Source organism: Equus przewalskii, chromosome 23, assembly GCF_037783145.1.
Source record: "Equus przewalskii isolate Varuska chromosome 23, EquPr2, whole genome shotgun sequence".
Taxonomy (NCBI): Eukaryota; Metazoa; Chordata; class Mammalia; order Perissodactyla; family Equidae; genus Equus; species Equus przewalskii.
In genome coordinates, this window is record NC_091853.1 from 13,768,162 (window position 1) to 13,791,154 (window position 22,993).

At 35.4% G+C, this 22,993-nt stretch overlaps 1 protein-coding gene across 4 annotated transcripts in view; it reads left to right on the forward strand.

The window, feature by feature from the left end:
* CEP350 (centrosomal protein 350) overlaps nt 1-22,993 on the forward strand; it is a 161,053-nt gene that overhangs the window by 119,104 nt on the left and 18,956 nt on the right. For all 4 annotated transcript variants that reach the window (XM_070591728.1, XM_070591730.1, XM_070591727.1 and 1 more), the window contains 7 exons: nt 4,567-4,778; nt 7,503-7,647; nt 11,853-12,013; nt 15,424-15,560; nt 18,335-18,417; nt 19,683-21,685; nt 22,538-22,945. In XM_070591728.1, coding sequence (XP_070447829.1) covers nt 4,567-4,778; nt 7,503-7,647; nt 11,853-12,013; nt 15,424-15,560; nt 18,335-18,417; nt 19,683-21,685; nt 22,538-22,945 — 3,149 coding nt within the window. The remainder of the gene's footprint in view (nt 1-4,566; nt 4,779-7,502; nt 7,648-11,852; nt 12,014-15,423; nt 15,561-18,334; nt 18,418-19,682; nt 21,686-22,537; nt 22,946-22,993) is intronic.

Below are 22,993 nucleotides of genomic sequence, written 5' to 3' on the forward strand. Positions count from 1 at the left end.
GGAAGACTGGCCCTGAGCTAACACCCGTGCCCATCTTTCTCTACTTTATATGTGGGACACCTGCCACACCACGGCTTGATGAGCACTGCCGTGTCCGAACCTGGGATCTGAACCGGTGGACCCCGGGCCACCAAAGCAGAATGTGTGAACTTAACCGCTGTGCCATGGGGCCGGCCCCTGTAGTATTCCTTTTTTTCTCAACAGTTTTTTTTTTAGTTTATTCAGCAGAGCATTACTTTGTCAGCTTCCTCATCCTCATTCTGTAGCCTCAAATTCTGCTATAGACTTCTCCATCTTGGAAGGGAATTTAAGAGGACCTGGAAAAGAGAATCAATTTCTCAGGTTTCATTATGGGCTATAATAGATGTAGACATTTCTCACTATGGCTGGAAGGCAAATGAAGAATAGCTCTTCAATCCTACATTTATTAGGAACTGTTGACCTACTTAATCATGGAAAATATTATTGGGTAAATGTGATTAAAACAAAGGCTTTTTTTTTTTTAAACAAAGTTTGAGCTGTGTGTTTTGGGGTTTTTTTGGTGAGGAAGATGGGCCCTGAGCTAACATCTGTGCCAGTCTTCCTCCATTCTGTATGTGGGATGCTGCCACAGCATGGCTTGATGAGTGGTGTGTAGGTCCACACCCAGGATCCAAACCCACAAACCTTGGACCGCCAAAGCAGAGTGTGAAAACCTAACCACTGTGCCACCAGGCTGGCCCCACAAAGGCAGTTTTAGTGCAATTTTAATCTCATCAAATACAGCTTTTAAATAGTTTAAGAACTTAATAAGGTAAAGTGACATAAAGAGAAAAATCAAGAAAAAAAGGAAATACAATATAATGAAATAAATGATAGTGTAGCTATTTAGGCACATTGTTGCAACAGCCCAACCTGACTCAGACCAAGCAGAAAAATAACTTACTAAAGGATATTCAGTCGTTCATAAAATTTTTGAGATGGCTGGAGAGTAAGCTCCACACTAAGCTTCCAGGAACAGTGCCAAAATCACACCACAGAACTGGCCTGATGAGAAAACTGGTCCAGCTGCTATTCAACAGAGCTAACAAAAACTATTGTTATTATTATTTCCCCACTAATGCCACTTCTGCACCAGAGATTCAATCTTGCAACCACTGAAAAATCCGCTGTCACTACCAAAAGCCACCTTAAATAGATTTCACATGGAGCCTTCTTCCTCAGGTTATTCAATTCCAAAATGAAGTCTTCTGCAGAGACATCAGATTGGAGACTCCTAGTTCCAATGACTAAGTCCTAGCAGCAAGGGAGACTGAGAATTTCATTTGCTGGGTTCTGTCTTGGGTGGCAAGGAACTCTTGTGGCAGGAAATTTATCAAATAGCAGTGAGGAATTAAAAATGTGCTTGAGCTCCAGGAAATGTGACAGATGTCCACTCTAAGCAGGAGGTCAAGCCATGTCCCTTTTTTTTGTAAAGCATTGTAAAATATTGTTAAGAAAGATCTCTCAGACTTTTTCCAAAGCTTGATTTTTTTTAAACAGTCTACAGATACAATGACTTCCATCTTTGCCTACCAAACAAAAAAAAATGCCCCTTTTGTTTCTGGATTTGAAATGTAAAATATAGCTATAATGACTCTTAAATTCTTTCACAGTAGGTATGATTAGGTTGTAGAATGAGACTGTATGACATTTAGTATGTGTTTGTAGTTGTGCAACAATATGCAATAGGTATACAGTAGTAATCAAGTCAACCACACTCTGGAAAGTCTACTTCAGTTTGAAGAGTGTACTTACTGTGTAACTGACTACTACTCCATTTCAGACCCTTCACAGTATCAAAATATATCTGGATTTTGTTAAGTTTAATGTTTCACATATTAAGTTTGTTAGACTCTATCTGCATTATCCAATAGAAATTTCATGATGGAAAGGTTTTGTATCTGTGCTATCCGATGTGGTAACCACTAGGTAGATGTGGCTATTGGGCACTTGAAATTTGGCTAGTAGAACTGAGGAATTTGATTTATTTAATTTTAATTGATATTTAAATAGCCACATGTAGCTAATGGCTACCATATTGGCCAGTGAATGCAGATTATACATTTTACAAAGTTTTGGTATTTTTTCCATTTAGTTTTGTGTCACATCATATAAGATATATTGAAAAAGGAATGCTGAAAATTGGCCAATATTGTCCATAGTGTCTAAATGTTGCAAGACTCCTGTTGACAAATAACTCTGTTTTCAAAAGTGAAGGACACAATGAGATACCACCTCACATCTATTAGGATGGCTATTATCAAAAGACAGAAGATAAAAAGTGTTGGTGAGGATTTGGAGAAATTGGAACCCTTGTGTAGTGCTAGGGGAATGTGAAGTAGTTGCAGCTGCTATGGAAGTAGCATGGCAGTTCCTCAGAAAATTAAAAATAGAATTACCATGTGATCCAGCAATTCCACTTCGGGGTATATACTGAAAAGAGTTGAAAGCATGTTCTCAAAGAGATATTTGTACACCCATGTTTATAGCAGCATTATTCACGGTAGCCAAAAAATAAAAGCAACTCAAATGTCTATCAACAGATGAATGGATAAACCAAATATGGTACATACATACAACGGAATATTATTCAGCTTTTAAAAAGAAGGAAATTCTGACACATGCTATAATATGGATGAACCTTGAAAACATTATGCTAAGTGAAATAAGCTAGTCTCAAAAGGGAAAATATTTTATGATTCCACTTATATGAGGCACCTTGAGTAGTCGAATCTATAGAGACAGAAAGTAGAAGGTTGCTAGGAGTTGGAGAGAGGAGAGAATAAGGAGTTATTTAATGAGTACAGAGTTTCAGTTTGGGAAGATGAGAAAGTACAGGAGATGGGCGGTGGTGATGGTTGCATAACAGTGTGTGTACTTAATGCCACTGAACTGTACACTTAAAGGTGGTTAAGATGGTAAATTTTATGTGTATTTTACCACAATTTAAAAACAGAAATTTTTAAAAAATCAGGGAGTATAGGAAAAGATGTAGAAAGACAGACACATCGACCGTACTTGACTGACTGCCCCTGGTTTATCTTCGCAGTATGGAAATTGGGCAGATCAAAGTGGTTGTAGATGAGTGTGTGAAGTAATCACTTTACATCCTTCTGTATTATTTGAAGTTTTTTGCTTTTTTATTACATTCTTGTATTGCTTTTATAATTTAAAAAATAAGGGAAAGGCAAAAAAATGAAGTCTTCCACAAAGACACCAGACTGGAAAAACTTCGGTGGCTATCTCTTAGGAGGTAGTAGTACAGGCAACTTTCATTTTTTTCTTCATACAATGTGTATATTGTTTAAACTTTTAAAATGAGTATATTGTTACTGTTATTGAACAAAAATAAAATATCTATGTCAAGGGGTATAAAGCAGAAAGGTAGAAGATTCTTCTATTCCACACTACCTAAAATTAAATCATTTTCTAAACCATTTTAAATTTTACCTATGTTCTGCCTTGGAATAAGTGAATATCCTTGAGGATTTTTAGAATTCATTCATTCATTCAACCATTCTGATTATACTACACATACACAATATAAAAATATACCTTTCTAAATTTTTAACTGAAATGCTTTTAAATGTCAGGTCATCTTTGCTGATTAAAGTGAAACATTCTTTAGGGTATAGGTATTTCTTATGTTAAATAAACTTATTTCACAGATTTCAGGCCCCAAATCTTAAGTAATGTTTTTAGAATTGAGTATATCAAATTTTAGCAGTACTGACCCAAAGTGCTATGTAACCTAATCCTTGTGGGGCGTTAATACCTGTGGAGACAAAGAAGGATAACAGTGTACATTCTTAATGTTATACAAGTATAATGTCAAGAATTTTCTGTTAAGTGTTGACATATTTCTGTTTTCCTAGAAAGAGCATAGGCCACAATGGACTTGAAATTCCACAGGCAAGACTGTACTACAAATTCTGAAAATGCTAAATAAAAATTCATAGTTTATCGCTATCAATGCATGCAGCTCTAGTTCATTAATTTTTATTGCTATATTGCATTTTGTTGTATAAATATACCACAATTTATTCATTTTACCATCAGTAGACATTTATATTTCTTCCAGTTTTTGAGTATTAGAACAATCCTGTTAATGCCCATGTACATGTGTCCTGCTGCGTATATGCGAGATTTCTCTAAGATGTATGCCTAGAAGTGGAATTGCTAGCTCATAGAGTGTTTTCATCTTTTCCAAATACTACTAAATTGTTTTCCAAAGTGGTTGGACAAATTTCCACTCCTAAACAAATACGTGAGTTGTAATCGCTCTGCGTGTTCACCACCACTTAATTCATCAGTCACTAGCATTGCTGATTATATGTTAGAGGTATTTTTTCTCAGTTTGCGTTAGCCAAAATTCTTGGACTAACAGACTTTATAGTAAATGTGATTCATTACCTTATGAGATTAAAAATTATATCTAAATGCAGATAGTGAAATTATGCTAAAAACAAATGGAAAGTGTAACAGTTGAACATTTCCCCTGACCAAGATCATGTACTTTTTCTTGTTTTCATCCTCTCTTCCTAGAAATAGCAAGTGAAGCAGAATCTCCAATACCTTCCTACTCTCATCTACACAGTGAAAGCTCTGTTCCCGAAGAATTGGGCAGCCCTGCTGTTGAGTATATACCATCTGAGTCTTTAGTTCAGGAGCGACCAGGGAGTCCAGATCACAGTGTACTTACTGAAGAAATGGTTTTTTCGCAAGAACTGGAGTCCTCTACCTCTCCTAGTAAACATGTAAGTTAGTTAAGTATATTTATATCTTAGTAAGGTTCTTTAGAAAAAACCTGTCTAAAGATATAACAGCTATATTCTTGCTAATAATGACAACGTTGACTATCACCTATACCTGTAACATACAGTATATGACATTTGAATAGAAATAAAGCTTTTCATTGACTCTTAAATATTTATAAATATATGAATTATAGCTTTAGTGGCAGTTAGAAAATTATATGCTGTTAAGTCTATTAGTGTTGAGGGGATAGGAACTTCTAAAGTCTTTAATAAAGATAGTGTGTGGGAACAACGTAAGTTCTTATTATAATCTGTGTTTTATCATCTAATGGAAACAATAAGACCTTAAACCATAACAGTGTGCCTTTTCTATAATTTAGTTAATAACTGCTCTATAACTCATAATCAGAATAAAAGTAATGGTTTTATCTCTTTAAGGCAGCTCTGAAATGGTTATTGATTCTAAATTAGAATAATAGTCACTATTAGAATAAGAGGGTTTTCCATATTGTCCTTAATTCTATACTTCATTAAAAGAAAAAAACTATCTGGTAAAAATTTAAGCTAGGAACCTAACTGTTTTTTTAACTTCATTGTATAAAGTATATAAAGGGATTAGCATAACAATATTAAATATTAAGCTAACACAAGCATTGTTAAGGCCTCTCTATGTTTAAAAAAGGAATTCACCTAAATTCAGAATGGAATGTCCTTTGTTAGAATCTTCATTGTCATTGTGGACGTGAAGAATGAGTTGCAGTTCCCCTATTGAAAAATCAGTCAGATTCCTGAGTATTAATAGCACCTGAAGGATTTGGAGGAAAAATATTTCTTTTTTAAAGATTTTATTTTTCCTTTTTCTCCCCAAAGCCCCCTGGTACATAGTTGTGTATTTTTTCAGTTGTGGGTCCTTCTAGTTGTGGCATGTGAGGGCGCCACCTCAGCATGGCTTGATGAGCCATGCCACGTCCTTGCCCAGGATTCAAACTGGCGAAACCCTGGGCTGCCGAAGTGGAACACACTAATTTAACCACTCAGCCACGGGACCGGCCCCTGGAGGAAAAATATTTTTTATCCAATGAAGAGCCTGTTCCATGTTATGTTGCCAAATATTCCAGTGCTTTAAAACCTTCTAATTAAATTACAGTGTTAGTGATTTCTTAGTTATTATGTGATAATAGCCTTGTTGTATAATTTACTTGTAGCATGATTCCTGCCTGCCAGGAATTCACAACCAAACTCCCCATTTTGACACAATCTTATTATTTTATTACTTCCTATAAATTGATTAGATTCTGCCTAGCATCATTATTGAGGTTCAGGATGGCCATCATCTGATCAAATGCTAAAAATTAGGGTTTTTCCTCACAAGAAAATATATCACGGAAATCAAAACTAATGTGTCCAAAAGTGATTTTTATAATAAAAACTAACATTTATTGCATACTCCTTACCAAGTGCCAGGTCGTATGCTAAATGCCTTTTGTGGATTATCCTCACAGCGGTTCTATAGATGCTCTTTTAAGCCCCACTCTGAAGCCTAGCCCATTAGGAAAACTTGCCCAAAATCACACGGATAGGAGATGATGATAGCTAGGAATCGAGTCAGGCATCCTCACTTCTACTTGGTGTCAGGGTAGAAATGATCTCCTTTATAATAATAATAATCTCTTCTGGACATTCTTCTTATGCTCTGTTTTCTTCTCTTCCTCCTTACCTCTCTCCTTCCTTCCATAAAAGTAGTACATATTTAGTATTTTAAAAAGTTTTTTTTAGTTTTATTGAGATATCATTGACGTACAGCACTGTGTAAGTTGAAGGTGTACAGCATGATGATTTGACATACATATATTGTGAATTGATTGCCACAATAAATTAGTTAATATCCGTCACCTCATACAGCTACAAAAACATTTTTTTTCTTGTGATGAGCTTTTAGGAGCTACTCTCTTAGCAACTTTCAGATATACCATATAGCAGTGTTAACTATAGTCGTCATGTTGTACATTACATCCCCACTACTTATTTATCTTAGAACTGCAAGTTTGTACCTTTTGACCACCTTCACCCAATTCCCCTGCCTCCCCCCACACCTCTGGTAACCACAAATCTGATCTCTTTTTTACTAAGGTTTTTTAATATTCTACATGTAAGTGAGATCATACAATGTTTGTTTTGCTCTCTCTGACTTACTTCACTTAGCATAATGCCCTCAAGGTCCATCCATGTTGTCATAAATGATAGGATTTCCTTTTTTATGGCTGAATAATATCCCATTGTACGTGTGTGTGTGTGTGTGTGTGTGTGTGTGTGTGTTTTCTCTTTATCCATTCACCTATCAGTGAAGAACTTCCATATGGTCCAGCAGTTCTACTTCTGGGTATATATTCAAAGGAAACGAAATCACTATGTCAGAGATATCTGCACTTCCATATTTAGTATTTTTTAAATTAAAAAGAATAAGGGAGTGAATGTCACTTATATAATAGCCACTCCTAGTTTATTATAAACATTTTTAAAGGCATTCTTTTTTATAGCTTTTTTCTGTACCTTTAAAAAAATTGAGGTCTTATATTTGTAGTTTGTATACTTTTTTCAACTTTGTTGTAGAGTTATTTAAAACTCTTTGTAAATATTATCTTTAACTGTTGGTATCTCAAATTTTAAATAGAACTTTACAACTATATCACAAAACAGTTCCCGTTTGATTTTCTGTTTGAGCAGTCACCTCCCAAAAGCTGCACATCTGTCTCAAAGCAGGAGTCTAGCAAAGGAAGTCATAGGACGGGAGGGCAGTGTCGTCTACCTGTCAAGTCCCATCAACACTGTTATAGTTGGTCAGACGAGTCATTATCAATGACGCAGTCAGGTAAGACTAATAATGAGGAGTTTGTTTTCTTTGTACCATATTTGAATTCCTCTTTAATAAGCTTTGTCTAACCGTATGCTAGTATAATGTTATCCTTGTTGCATTTATAAAGGCTTTTTTCTTGCCAAGATTAAATTGCATAATTGTTTGCTTTTCATTGGTAACTAATTATATCCCTAATTATACAAAATATGACAAACTTTTACATTCTCAGGTGTTAATAGACAATCATTTATTCATCAGACATTTGTTGAATTTTTTTCCACGTGTCGAGCACTGCTTATGTGTTCCCATAGCGCTCTATGCTTCAACTTGTTACACCAGACTATACATAAACTATAACCAAACGTTACTCAGCAGGCCTCCCCTACTAGAATGTAGACTCCTGGGAAGGAGAGTCTATGTTTTGTTAACAATTGTAGCACCAGGACCTAGCAGGTACTCTGCTTTGTACATGGTAGGTATTTAGTAAATCTTTCTTGAATGAATTAATGATGACCGTGAGGAGAGACAGGAGGTAGTAGAACCGGATAGCCTAAGTCTCAAAGGAGGAAAAGTAGAGAATAGACTGCAAATGGCAGAGGGCAGCATAATCTATTTTCCCATAACCTCTGTCCTACTCTAAATCTCTGTAGAATGTAGATTATGAAAGAACGAACAGCCTCTACTCTAAAAGACTTGAAGGAGTTTTGATCTTCGAAAGCATATCTAGACAGACAATGCTCAGTTCATGTAGGATTCTGAGATTAATACTATACAGAGTGTTTGCCTTTTGAGCTCATTTTTAGTTTTCTTTTGAGGCTAGACATTTAGTAAAGGAAAAGTGAAAAAAAATTTTGGGGGGGGTGGGTTTGATCCTATTCTATACCCCCATTGTTTTCAATGTTTCAAGCAATAGTAAATCATGGAATTTTCTCACACTTGTTTTTATAGATCCTCCCTTCTTTGAATAACTGCATAATATTTCATAGAGTAGATATACCATAATGTATTTAACCATTTCCCTTGTGATGGTCTTTAGATTTCCTCAAATTTTTCAAAATTGCAAATAATGCTGTATTGAACATCTTCATATATACATTTTCTTGTTGAATATTTCAGTAGGAATAAATTCTTAGAAATGGAATTACTGGGTCGAGCCAGTTGAAGAATGTTATCTATTGTATTTATCTGTTGAAAGTTATTAATATTTTTCTATATTTGCTTTCATGTATTCATGAAAAGTTACTGCCAGTGGAGTAACATGTCAGTAGACAAAAACTTGATACTTGGAAACGTGGATTCTTATCTTGGCTCTATTACTTACTGGAGACTTTCTTCAAGTTTCTTTCCCATATTGGATAGTCTTTTCCATCTGTAGCAATGTAATAATATCTTAACCATCCGTGCATGAGTTATACACTAAGGATTAATGATGATATTTGTAAGATATTGTTTTATTGATAAAACATATCCAAGTAAGAATAGTTTTAAAAAAATAGCTTTGAGCTTTCTAAGCTATAGATGCTATCTACCTATTCATGATGACATCATTATATGTAATACTTATGGAAGTTGTAAATTTTAATGTAGTGGGGTTATATGATACCTTTCTCACTTGAGTGATGGAAGTTTGTTATCAACCAAATTAGTATAGTCAGTGGTGTCAAATAATCAGAAACTTAATTTTTTCATTAAATTATCTATCCATCAGGTTATTCTGTCTTGACTGTTTCACCAAACTGAAGTATGGTTTACCTGCCACCTCTCCTCTCCCTCACCTCCCAGAAAACCCTGTAGGAGAGAATTCCACAAAGACAATGTCTCTATCTAGAGAATTGCTTGGGTGAAAAAAAGCAATTTCTAGAGATTCTCTTAGATGATATTGATGATAAACACTATGCAGTAATACTAGATTTAGGCAGATAGGTATTCCCATTCACTCTCATAGACTTTTTTTTTTTTTTTAAAGATTGGCACCTGAGCTAACAACTGTTGCCAACCTTCTTTTTTTTCCCTGCTTTTTCTCCCCAAATCCCCCCAGTACATAGTTGTTTATTTTAGTTGTGGGTCCTTCTAGTTGTAGCATGCAGGACACCGCCTCAGCACGGCCTGATGAGTGGTGCCATATCCGCTGCGCCCAGGATCTGAACCAGTGAAACCCTGGGCGGCCAAAGCAGAGTGCAGGAACTTAACCACTCAGCCATGGGCTCGGCCCCTCATAGATTTTTATTTAGTCCCTAATTGCTCTTCATTTGTACCTTTTTGGTTTCTTTAGTACTTAAAAATATAAACATTTCCCAAGGCCTTTCATCTAAAAACTCTGTTTCTCATCAACCACTATGAAATCTTCACAACTATAGATGATAAAGATATTTTTATTAGAAAAATCACTACTAGCTTATGCAATTTTTAAAATAGATTAGTTTAAAATAATCACTTTTTTTGGCAAAGTTTAAACTAAGTCTATAGGAGGTAGTGGTCTCCTATAAAATTTTATTGAAGTAATGTCTTAAGTTTTGGAAGCACATAAAGCTTATCAAGCTAAAAGAATACAGTTCTAGAAAGTGCAGAGGTATGAGTTTATACTTCATCTTAGAAAGATGATTTTTGGCTCAGCCTGTACTCCTACCCCAGATCATTGTGCTGGAATCATCAGTTGTATCTCTATAAAGCCTATCACTAAGGGTTCAGAACTTCTTAACCCTGAAACCAGCTGATTATTTTCTTCAGAAATTAAAAGAAGCATGAGGGAGATAGTCAGTTGCTCTCTCCTCACCACCACCTTTTTGAGTTTTAATCCAAAAAATACATTATGTAAAATATGGCTATGTAAAAATGTGTATTTTATGTGAGTATTAATACTACCACCATTTATTGAGCTTTTATAGTAGTCCAGGTACTTTGCCACATGCTTTACATATCTTATGTAATCTTCACACCAATTCTAGAAGTCAGTAAGGGCCAGACACCTTGCCAGTTACTAGTAACCAATCCAGAGTTGAAAATGGCCTTCACTATTACTTTATTTTATGAGTGTTGATCAGTAAATAGTGAGCTTTACCAATGCTAAGGGCTCATTATGGTGCCACTACTGGTATAAGATAGGTGTAACTTTCCTAGTATACCTTACTAAGGTCAGTGACATAGAAGTGACGGGAATTTAGATTTCATTATTTCTAATCCAGATATTTTTGGATCACACTACAAAAACAGACTATAATCTTTTTGCATTTAAATAAATTCTAGTAACTAGTAACTAGATCTTACGCAATTTAATCTGAAGTACCTGAAAAAAAGCTGGTTATTTATGACATAATGTTGTAGTCTTCAGATTTGTATACAATAGTATTTCTATTCTAAAAATATTAAATGTCTTGTTCAACATTAGTGTGTGGAAATGACACCATTGTGTGATTCAAGGAGGAGGTGTGTTAAGTAGTCATTTTTATTCTATATAATTTCCATGTGTAGTGAAATAAGCAATGTCTTTAAATGATACCTATTTTCATAGCATGTGTGTGAAACTTATTAGAATGAAATGTCTTTTTCAGGATTTTTCCTATGACTGGACGTCTACTTTGTGTGTGTTCCTATATGTATATGAACTGTTGGGAAGAAAATAAGATTTAACTAGCTTCGTTTCTGGTATTTTAAATATTTTAAAAGCTTCCAAAGATTACAGCAGAGTATGTTTCTTTATAATTGCTCCTTTCTGTGATATTAAGACATCAGCTGATGAGTCACAGTCAGCTTCAAGTGGTGAAATTCCAGTTTGATTTTAATCTGACTTAAAAACTATTAAACTATCTATTAATAACTAAGAGGAAGGACAGTTAAATATGATTATCTTGTCACCAGGAAGTAATTCCTTACAGAATGTCCAAATTTCACTAACCTAAAAGTTTTTCAACTTTCAGCTACTTATCTTACTAAGACAGGGTACCTTGAGATTTATTTGCAGTTTCAAATAGTACAATTAGAAAGAGAAAATAAATAGGAGGACATCCCCTCACACACACGCACACACACGAAAAATAGAGATTTAGGGGAAAGGAGGAATGCAAATCACTAATAAATTTTTTTCAGAAGCTCAAATTTCTTAATTTTAACTGTTAGATTGATTTTATTAAAATGGAGTATTACATTGCTGCTTTTCATTAATAGTCCTGAATTAACTTTATTCTTAAGTTAAAATTAAATACAAGATTTTGTATCTCTTTCAGAAACTACATCTGACCAAAGTGACATTGAAGGTAGGATTCGAGCCCTGAAGGATGAGCTGCGGAAAAGAAAATCAGTTGTGGACCAGCTGAAGAAGGAGCAGAAGAGAAGGCAAAAGGAAAGGCTGAAAGCCCAAGAAGCCAGTCTGATCAAACAGTTAGAGGTTAGACATATGGGGAAAGGGGTTTAATCTCAAGGCTAACATGTATGTGAAGCCTAAAATGTTTTTAATATTGTTAATAAAGTAATGGATTAGGATTTTTCAATATTAGTTTGGTGCTACATTTTATCCTAACACTTAAAAAAATTCTGAGGCTGTCAAAACAAGCTCTTATTTAAGACATTAAATATTAAATTAAAGTATTAAATATTATAATATCAAATATTAAAGTAAATATTAAAGTATTAAAGCTTTTTTCTTTTTTTTTCCGAGGAAGATTAGCCCTGAGCTAACATCTGCTGCCAGTCGTCCTCTTTCTGCTGAGGAAGACTGGCCCTGAGCTAACATCTGTGCCCATCTTCCTCCACTTTATATGTAGGACCCCTTCCACAGCATGGCTTGCCAAGCGGTGCCATGTCCGCACCCAGGATTCAAATCAGTGAACCCTGGACTGCCGAAGCAAAACGTGTGCACTTAACAGCTGTGCCACCAGGCGGCCCTTAGAGCTTTTTTCTGAATAAGAAAGATTAGGCCTAGGAAAGAAAGATTGATACCCATGCCCTCTTAAGCAAAGAACCATTAGATAAATAATTCTAACTATTGGAATTACCACCACCTTTTTTTTTTTTTTAATTTTTAAATTTTTAGCAGAATGATGTTTCATACCACACAACTTTATTAGTACAACTCTTTCTGCTATTTGGATGGCTCCTAGATGATATCTCTGAACTTGACTTTATGCTCAAGTTCTATCATCTTTCTCTGATTCTACCCCAGCCTGGAAATCTGGTTTTGATATTTTCCTCATTCTGTTTTCTCCTGTTTATTCAGAGTCCTTTGATTCTTTTCTTTTCTTCTTCTTCTATCATTTTTTTTAGTGAAGAAGATTGGCCCTGAGCTAACATCTGTTGCCAATCTTCCTCTTTTTGCTTGAGGGAGGTTGTCACTGAGCTAACATCTGTGCCAGTCTTCCTTTATTATGTATGTGGGATACTGCCACAGCATGGTTTGATGAACGGTGTATAAGTCTGCACCTGGGATCTGAACCCCCTAACCCTGCACCCCCAAAGTGGAGCACGTGAACTTAACCACTATACCACCAGGCCAGCCCCTAGATCCCATTGATTCTTTTTTTTTTATAAAGCTCCCTGCTCTTCCCTTTCCATTCCTACTGCCATCAAGCTGTTTGGAGCCCTTATGACATCTTGCCTCTACTATCTGCATAGCCTCTTAAATGTGCCTGCCTCTAGTTGCTTCCCTATTGCTTACGTACATTTTGCCAGCTTAGTGTTCCTAAAACACCACATTCATTATAGAATCGGTCTGAACTTCCTACTCATCACAAGATTCCCTTCTCATGGCATCACCAGAGAAGATCATTTAGCTTTTACCCAAACACTTCCAGTAATAGGAAATTTCAGATTTTCAAGGCAATTGGTTTCATTGTTGGACTCTAGGTGCTTTTAAATATTAGAAACCTCTTTGTTGGGTTTAGCCAAAATTTCTCTCCTTTTAATTATCCTTGTTGTGGTAACACCAAACATGCAATCCTTCTACGTTTATTAATTTAATTATCAAATATTCAGGTGCCTTTTTGTCTGCCAGGAATTCAGCTCATTACTTTACATGTATTTTTCATTTTATCATCAAAGCAACAAAGTGTGGCTATTACTATCCCTGTTTTACAGATGAGGAAACTGAGTTTCAATGAGATTTATGATATCCAGGGACACACAGTTCATATGTGGTAAAGCTAGGATTTTAATCTAGCTCTAATTTCCAAATTCTGTGCTCTGACCATTATACTACATTATCTTCCACCTAGAAAATAGGGCTGCTAACAGATCTAGAGAATGTAGATATTTCCACAGGTACACAATACAGAGATGGGAACAGGAATTGTAACTTGCACAGAAGTAAGGAAAGTGGTTAAGATACAATGGCCATACTGGGAAGTTCATGTTGGAAGGTAGTGGGGAAATAAAATTTAAAAATAAAGATGATGTTCAGGACCTTGGAAATCAGACTGATGAAGTCAGTAATCTTCAACCTGACTATGCGTTAGAATTAACTGAAGAGATTTTTGAAAAATACAAATATCCAGGCTCACTCACAGAGATTCTGATTTCATTTGTCTAGGGTGGGGCCCAGGATTTAAAAACAATACTATAGGTATTGAGGAGCCACTGAAAGCTAAATGAAATACTATTAGAGTGAATAACATCACTCAAAAATGTTCATTAATGGATATGTCAGCCAGAAGGATCTCTAGAGAAATGCTATAAAGATCGATCTCATTCAACATTTCATTAAATAGTTTAAATGAAGACAAAAGCAAGTTCTGTATTTAGGTTTTAAAATTATAGTATATGATGAAGAAATATATAATACATAGAAGTTCTTATTAAAATAAACCTTGATTTTATTTGATCACAGATTTAAAAAGTGAACTATATTCATAGAAGTACAGCTTTCAGATCTGAGAAGTCATAGTCCTCATATATGCCTAGCTAGCTAGGCCACATAGCTGTAGTATATGTTTAATAGCAGAAGTTACTTTATCAAAACATTAAGAATTCAGAGAAAGGTAAGATGGATGGTGAGAGTTGTAGTAGGGATTTTAGCCCAAGTTTTAGACTATAGCAGTTGACAAGCACTCATCTGCTTGTACATTCGTTCTGTAATATTGACAGCCTACTTTGGGCCAGACACTGTGAGTAGGTACTGGACATACAGTGTTGAACAAAACAGCTTTAGTCTCAAATAGTGAGAGATGTACAGGTAGGGATTTTAGCCCAGAAAATCAGGGAGAGATATAATAGATGGAGGGCTTCCCTTGGATTTCATACAAAGTAGAATTACAAATTAGTGAAGTTTTGTTTACAGATTGGCTAATATCTAGAAAACGTATTTTGTAATTCTGAGCTGTCATACTCCCACACACCCTTTCCTCTCTTCAGGATTTGTATTCCTAAGTGCTTAGCCCTCAAGAAGCTTACTGCCATTGAAATTCAGTATAATGGCCAAACTTCTAAAAAATGCTGTTACGGTATTCGGACACCCTTTAAAGAACACTTATATAATCAGCTAGAGAGGTTTTTTAATGCGGCAGGGCCTGAATTATTGCTTCGTAAGTCTTAAGCTTCTTTCGATGGGGCTTTATCATTTCCTAATTGGTATTAGGGTTACAATTGTACATCTTACTTATACATACTCTGTTTCAAGAAGGATTGTATGCACAATGTACAAGGATGACTGTTTCCAGAGCTCTGGAGAATGATACGGATCCCGGGAGAAAGAGTTTTATATCTTCTTTACCGTTTGAATATGTTGCCATAATATATACTATTTTTTAATTTAAAATAGTTGTAAAAAATTCTACGTAGTGACTCCTCTGATTTTTCTAAACTTAGTCATATGATGAATTCATTAAGAAAACCGAAGCCGAGCTTAGCCGCGATTTGGAAACATCACCAACAGCCAAGCCTCAGATTAAAACACTCTCCTCAGCTTCTGAAAAACCCAAGATCAAGCCCCTTCCACTACACAGGTAGAAATTTTTGACAACTTACCTATATTCTGCCTTGTTTGAGAAAAGAATAAGGAAAGATTTTTGGACGCTGTCTTTTAAGTAACTGTGAAATTACAGAAGTAAAAATATTTGTTTATATTTTCGGTTTCGCTAGTAAAATTGTTATATATGATATAATCACAAATCAAACTTATAATAAGGTACAGATTTAAAAATATATTTTGAATCCTGAAATCTGGTGGATGCAATGAAAATAATACCCTCCAGTACTGCTAGTGGTAGCATTGTAAGTTGGTATAGACTTTTTGAAAAACACTTTGGCAATGTTTCAAAAGCCAAAAACAATCTGTAACTTTTCTTTTTGGTGAAGGAGATTGTCCCTAAGCTAACATCTGTTACCAATCTTCCTCTTTTTGCTTGAGGAAGATTGGCCCTGAGCTAACATCTGTGTCAGTCTTTCCTCTACTTTGTGTGTGGGTTGCCACCACAGCATGGCTTGATGAGTGGTGTAGGTCTGCACCTAGGATCCGAACCCATGAAGCCAGACCACTGAAGCAGACCATGCCAAACTTAACCACTATGCCACCAGGTTGGCCCCTAAACTGTAACTTTTGACTAAGTAATTCCACTTCTGGAAATCTAGCTTGAGAAAATGTGGCCTACTAAAAAGTCTCTATTTATGTGAATATTTATCACAATGTCCTTTATATTAATGAAACGTTGGAAGCAATCTTTGTGTCCAAAAAGAGTGAATAGCCCAGCAAACTGTGGTTCTTTCCAGCGGTAGAATATTGTGCAGCCAGTAAATGCAAATAGTGAAGATACCAAGTAGCAACATTAGAATATATAACATGGCATATAAAATAAGTCAGGTTGAAATATTTAAACTAAATTGTGAACAGTGAGTAGGGGTTAGGCAGACAGTGGAACTGAGAAATAGGGGCCATTTCAGAGAAAAGGGCATTCTTAAATGATCAGAAGCAGCAAAGGGCTTGGCATATCATAGAAGCTGAACTTAATATGATGTTGCTGGAGTTACGAGAAGGGGTTGGAAAAATAAATAAAAACCAAGTTGTAAAAACCTAGTACTCACTCATTCTTAGTAGTTTCTATTTTACTTTTTAGAAGATGTGAAGCCTCTAAAAGTTTTTTAAAAATACATTTTGGGGTTTTCTTGTTGGTTCCAAAAGTAATACAGGCTCATTACAATTAATTTAACATTTCCTGAATCCTGGCCCAAGTACCAGCTAGCTATTTAACTTTGGGGAAGTTATTTAATCTCTCTGTGCTTCAGTTTTTTAGTAGGGATTTATATCCCTATAACAACACCTGACTAATAAACTTGTTATAAGGGCTAAAGGCTTAACTTAGAACAGGGCTCAGCACACGATTAGTGCTGTGTATTAGTTGCTTTTATTGTTATTATTATTAGAATATTGAGGGAAGCAGTAAAAAGAAAAAAGTTTAAACCATATCTCACCCACCTATCCCAAAATAGCGAATGTCAATAAGTAGGTATATTTCCTTCTAGAATTTTTTATGCTTAGATTTTATGTGTATTTTTGTTATATATACATTTTCCATTGTATTATAAACTAAATTTTATTTTAATTTCTACATACTATACTATTGAATGGTTTTGTAGTTTTATTAACCAAGCTACTTGAAGGATTTTAACCATGGAATGACACAATCAGATCTATGTTTAGAGAGATCTTTCTGACTACACTATGAAGCAACAATAGAAAGGGCTAAGCTTAGAAGCAGATCAGAGCTCAAATAATCAGTGGTAATAAGAATAAAGAAAAGGAGATCGATTTTAGGAATATTTAAGAAGTAGACTTGACTAATTAAAGTGCTGTATAGGGAAGCAGGGGAAATCTAGAAGGACTCCCAGGTTTCTCTTAAGTAGTTGGTTGGGTCAAAGTTCCATTAACCTAAATGGAAAATCAGGTGTTGTTTCGTGGGAAGCTTATGATTCTGGTTTTAAAATGTTAATTTTGAGGTGCCTATTGTTCATCTAATTGGAATTATCCAGGGAAGATATCAGAATTAGATATATGGGGATGATCAGCATATGGATTGTGGTTGAAGCCATAAATATAGCAACATCACCCACAGAAGGTATGGATTCAGAGGAAATAAAAGGGAGCCAAGTATTAAATGTCATAAAATAGCAACATACAGAGGTAGGAGTAGAGGCCAAATATTATGACTTAGCAAATAAAGAGAAGGCAAGAAAATAAAGATAGTGTCTGCAGCTCTTTCTGTTAACTTAAAGGAGAGGACAGTAGCATGAGATGGAGGAATGAAGAATTGAAGGGGAAATTTCTTTTGAGCCTTGAGACATAAGCTGAGGGGGAAACAATCTCCAGATTGAAAGACTAAAGAGTGTAGGAAAGAGAATGGATGGTTGAGGAGTACCATCAACGAGGCTGTGGAAATGTATGGGTTTGGGGCCGAAAGATGTTCAAACAATTAGCTTTGAGCAAGTATGAAAGAGGCACTTTTCCTTCCCTATAGACAGAAGGAAAGGCAGTTGCGATGGCTGTGAATGTAGATAAATCTGTAGGTAGAAAAGTTAAAGGTAAGGAAGTTCATGCTGATGCCCTCTATTTTTCTCATTAAAAGAGGCAAGATCAGAAATAGGCTTGATGAAAGTGGCAAAGGTTGGAATAGCTCCTGTGGAGAAGAAGAAAGAAGTAGTTGTCTCAGAATTGACTGCTTTTTGTTACCAGTTATTATAGTATCAGCTATATATTTATTTCTGTTCATTAATTTTTCTACTTCAGATCTGAAACAGCAAAGAATTGGAAATCACTAACAGAGTCAGAACGTTCCAGAGGATCCCTGGAATCTATTGCTGAATGTGGTGGTATGTAACTAGAAAAAATAATTATGCCTCATCTACACAGACTAAGGATTTATGCAAATGTCTACACAATTCTACCTCTACAGCTTTTTAATTAAAAAATTAATTTCTGAAAGATAATAGATTATTTACTATTTTAAGCTAATTTTATATTTTAAAGTGATTTGTTGGTTATGTATAAGTTACATGAATCAGTCTTTATTGTCCCAAATGTATGACAAAAACTGAGGCATAAAGACATTAATCTAAAAGGGCTGAGTGTATCATCAGCATCTTTAAACTCTCCCTTAATCAGATTTTGTATCTGATTATGTATATTTTCAGCCTATATTACTTCTCAGGATAAGTGGTTATACACATTTTTCTTAAAGTTTAATCCAAAGAAAGATGAGAGTTATTGAAAATAAAGTGTAATTCAATGAGGAAATAAAACAAAACTGAAACATAAAAAAGCCTACCTAGCAACAGTGACAACATAGATTTGAATTCAAAACTTTTAATTCTTGGTTTGTTAGCTCATCAAATCTTACTCATTTTCTTCGTCTTTTGCAATTTTAGCTCTTAAAATGCTATATTTGCAGAAATAGTTGATCTTTTTTCTTTTTTTACGTTCAAGAGCTTAGTTGAAGTCCCCAGGAAACTCACTCTTTTAGAAGTATATATAGGGGTCAGCCCTGTGGCTGAGTGGTTAAGTTTGCACACTCAGCTTTGGTGGTCCAGGGTTTCTCAGGCTCGGATCCTGGGCGTGGACATCACACTGCTCATCAGGCCATGTTGAGGCAGTGTCCTACATGCCACAACTAGAAGGACCCACAACTAAAACATACAACTTTGTTCTCAGGGGATTTCAGGAAAAGAAAGCAAAAAAAAAAAAGTATATATAGAAGTATATTTATCCCACCTTCATTGCTTTCCTATTTAAAGAATGTATGTACTATCCATCATACAATTCTCTTTTTACATGATTTGGGAGTGATCATGCAGATCAATGTCTTAATAAACTTAGATCCATATTTTTTCACTTTACAAGTTAACCCTTAAGGAATTACTCCAAACTTGAAATTTTCAGTAATTTTAAATGTTCCATCTATTGTTGGCACAAGTATATTCTCTTAAAAGAAAAACTTACTTTATGTTGTAACCGAAACAGGTCGTATTTATTGACCAGAGTTTTTCCTCACAAAGATTTGGCTTTTGCTTAAACTTTGGGTCCAGAAATTGAAAGATTGTGATTAAATAATTTTAATGTGATTCTTTTTTCTTTTAAGATGCTTCACTGGCAGATTCTGATAGATCAATATCAGAAAGGTCTTTATCTGCATGTGCAAAGAGAGTGACTGAATTGGACAGTCGAACAGAAGAACATTTTCAGACTTCATCTCCAGTTCTCAGATCATCAAGGAAAGCCAGAGCAGGATCTGGAGATTCTCTAGAAAATGCACCTTCATTACCTCTTCTGAAAGAATTAAATGCCACTAATAGAATTCTGGATGTGTTAGATGCCAAGATTGAAGAAGAATCTAGTCCAAAATCAGAAATACAAGAAGTAAAATACACAAAATTGGATCAGAGTGTGATTGAAGATACCTATTCTAAACAATCTAGGAAGTCTGATGTCTTAATGAAGCTAGACCTGGAACATGGAGATTCATCTGAAATTCTTTCAAGGAAAGATCTTCCTTTAGATTCTACAAATTTTCAGAAAGAGTTTGTTAGATTAGCCATTGAAAATCTTCATAAAAAAGAGTTGAAAGAGAGACAGTCAGATCAAGATATGGATCATAGTCCAAACAGCCAATCAGAAAAAGACCTTCATCAACAAAAGAACATAAAGGAAAGGAACTCCTCTTTGTCAGAACATCTATTTGCTCCTAAAGAGATAACATACTCTGAAGACTTTGAAGTGTCTTCTTTCAAGAAAGACATTTCAGCTGAATTGTACAAAGATGACTTTGAGGTATCATCTTTGTTGTCACTCAGGAAAGCTTCTCAGTCTTGCAGAGATAAGTCACAGCCAACAAGGAGCTCTAGAAGTAGAGCCACTAGCTTTGGTAGTGATGATGATATCAGTGAGTGCCTCAGTGAGAAAAGCCTCTCTATCTGTAGCAACGTCCACTCTGAAAGGCTGTTAGAACTTAGGTCCCCTACTGAGCTTATGAAAAGTAAGGAGCGCAGTGACGTAGAGCACGGGCTGGGAGTTCCCGAATCCCCTTCCTTGGCTTCAGTTTCTGTTGCGGATGAATTACTTGATTTCCACATTGGTGATAGGGTGTTAATTGGCAATGTTCAGCCAGGAACTCTTCGATTCAAAGGTGTGACTAGTTTTGCTAAAGGATTTTGGGCCGGAGTGGAGTTGGATAAACCTGAAGGAAATAACAATGGAACATATGATGGCATTGTATACTTTGTGTGCAAAGAGAAGCATGGTATTTTTGCTCCTCCTCAAAAAATATCTCACATTCCAGAAAACTTTGATGACTATGTAGACATAAATGAAGATGAAGGCTCTTACTCAGATGAGCAATATCAATACTATAATCAAGAACAAAAAGATACAGAGAATTCTAAGTTTGATAAAGAAAAGGATGCAATTGAATATTTTTATGAGAAATCTCTACCTGGTATGCACGATACAGAAGCCTCAGTTGATAGAAGCCTTAAAATAGAAACAGACAATATCCAGGATATTTCTGGAGTACTTGAAGCCCGTGTTCACCAACAATCTGAAGTGGATTTACTGATTTCTTCAAAGGAAAATAAAGACCTTGTTTCTAGTGCCACAGAAAAGGTTTCCATTGCTATAGAAGATGATACTTTAGACAATACGTTTTCTGAAGAATTGAAAAAGCAACAGCAGTTTACAGAAAAGGAAGAGAACCTATATCCTGAGATTTCAGAAAAACTCTCTACCCCACTTCTGGACCTTTTAGCAAGAGAAAAGAAGCAATTGGAAGCCCAACTGAGGTCATCACTAAGTGAGGAAAAAAAGTCAAAGCAACAGCTAGAGACAGTCAGCTTACTGACAGACAGTTTACTAAAAGTCTTTGTGAAGGACACAGTCAGTCAACTACAACAAATCAAGAAAGCTAGGAATGAGAAAATCCAGCTTAGCAATCAAGAACTTCTTGATGATGATCAAAAGAAAGTACCACCCCAAGGCCTATCCCAAAATCTTGAGGAACAATCACCAAGTGTTCCAGATTGCTTCTTAAGGTCAGAATTGGAAGATGAAAAAGAAGAGATATCCTCACCAGATATGTGTCCCAGACCTGTAAGTATTATGACTAGAAAAAAAATGTCAATTAACCTTACCTTGGGTAGTACATTTTAATTCAGTAGCTCCTGATAATTTTTTTGTGTGATGTGTTGTTTATTAGCTAAAGATCACTGTACCAGTTTTTAAAGGCCTTATAGCTATTTTTCTGTCTGAAGTATAATTGTCCTCTATTAGGTCATGAGTAGTCACTGTAGGGTTGTCACAAACACTGGCAGGTTTATGCTGGATTGACAACCCCTGTATACTGTCCACAGATTAAATTCCCTGAACAAATTTATTCCATGGAGCTTCCCAATGGTTCTCAACCCACTTCTTTTTTGCCTATGAAATTTTTTGCCCTCATATCTACTCAGTCATAGTTGCCCCGCAGAGATTACTGGTTACAATAATGATTCTGGTAAAACTAAAATATATCCACTGTGACATATACTCAGACCATCAACTTGTTTAGGTTGTTCATGGGCAATTGAACAAATGTAATGCTTTTGAGTACCTTGAGCCAGATAATCACCAAAGGTAAGAAATTTCATATCCTATTTCCATATCCCAGAGACAAGACGGTCCTTCAGAAACAGAATAATGATAATACAAAAAGGAAAAAAAATTGATCAATAAACATTTTATAAAAATTCAGTTATAAGGCTAATTATGGGAAACGGTGGTTTTGTCTTAAATTGTTAATTAGTAGCCACCATATTGTTTTTGTTTTGCTTATTTATGGAGAAATAGTAAATATACAAATAATATATTTGCTTTGTCTTTTAGGAAAAAAAAGCAGACCCAAAATTTGTTAACTGATCTGTGGTCACTAAATGGTACTCTGTTTGAATGGTTCCATTTCTATAGGAGAGTCCAGTATTTGGTGCCAGTGGGCAGGAAGAGCTTGCTAAGAGACTTGCTGAACTTGAGATCAGCCGGGAGTTCCTGAGCGTGTTAGGAGATGATCAAGACTGGTTTGATGAAGACTTTGGTTTGAGTTCTTCTCACAAGATCCAAAAAAATAAGGCAGAAGAAACAATTGTACCTCTAATGGCAGAACCTAAAAGAGCTCCCCAAAAACCATGTGAAACATTATTGGCAGTCCCACATACTGCAGAGGAAGTAGAAATTCTTGTACATAATGCAGCAGAAGAACTTTGGAAATGGAAAGAATTAGGTCATGATCTTCATAGCATCAGTATTCCTACAAAATTGCTTGGCTGTGCCAGTAAGGGTCTAGATATAGAAAGCACTAGTAAAAGAGTCTACAAACAGGTATGTAACATGGAAGGATAATTCTAAATTTTAAGCTTCTCTCCATTG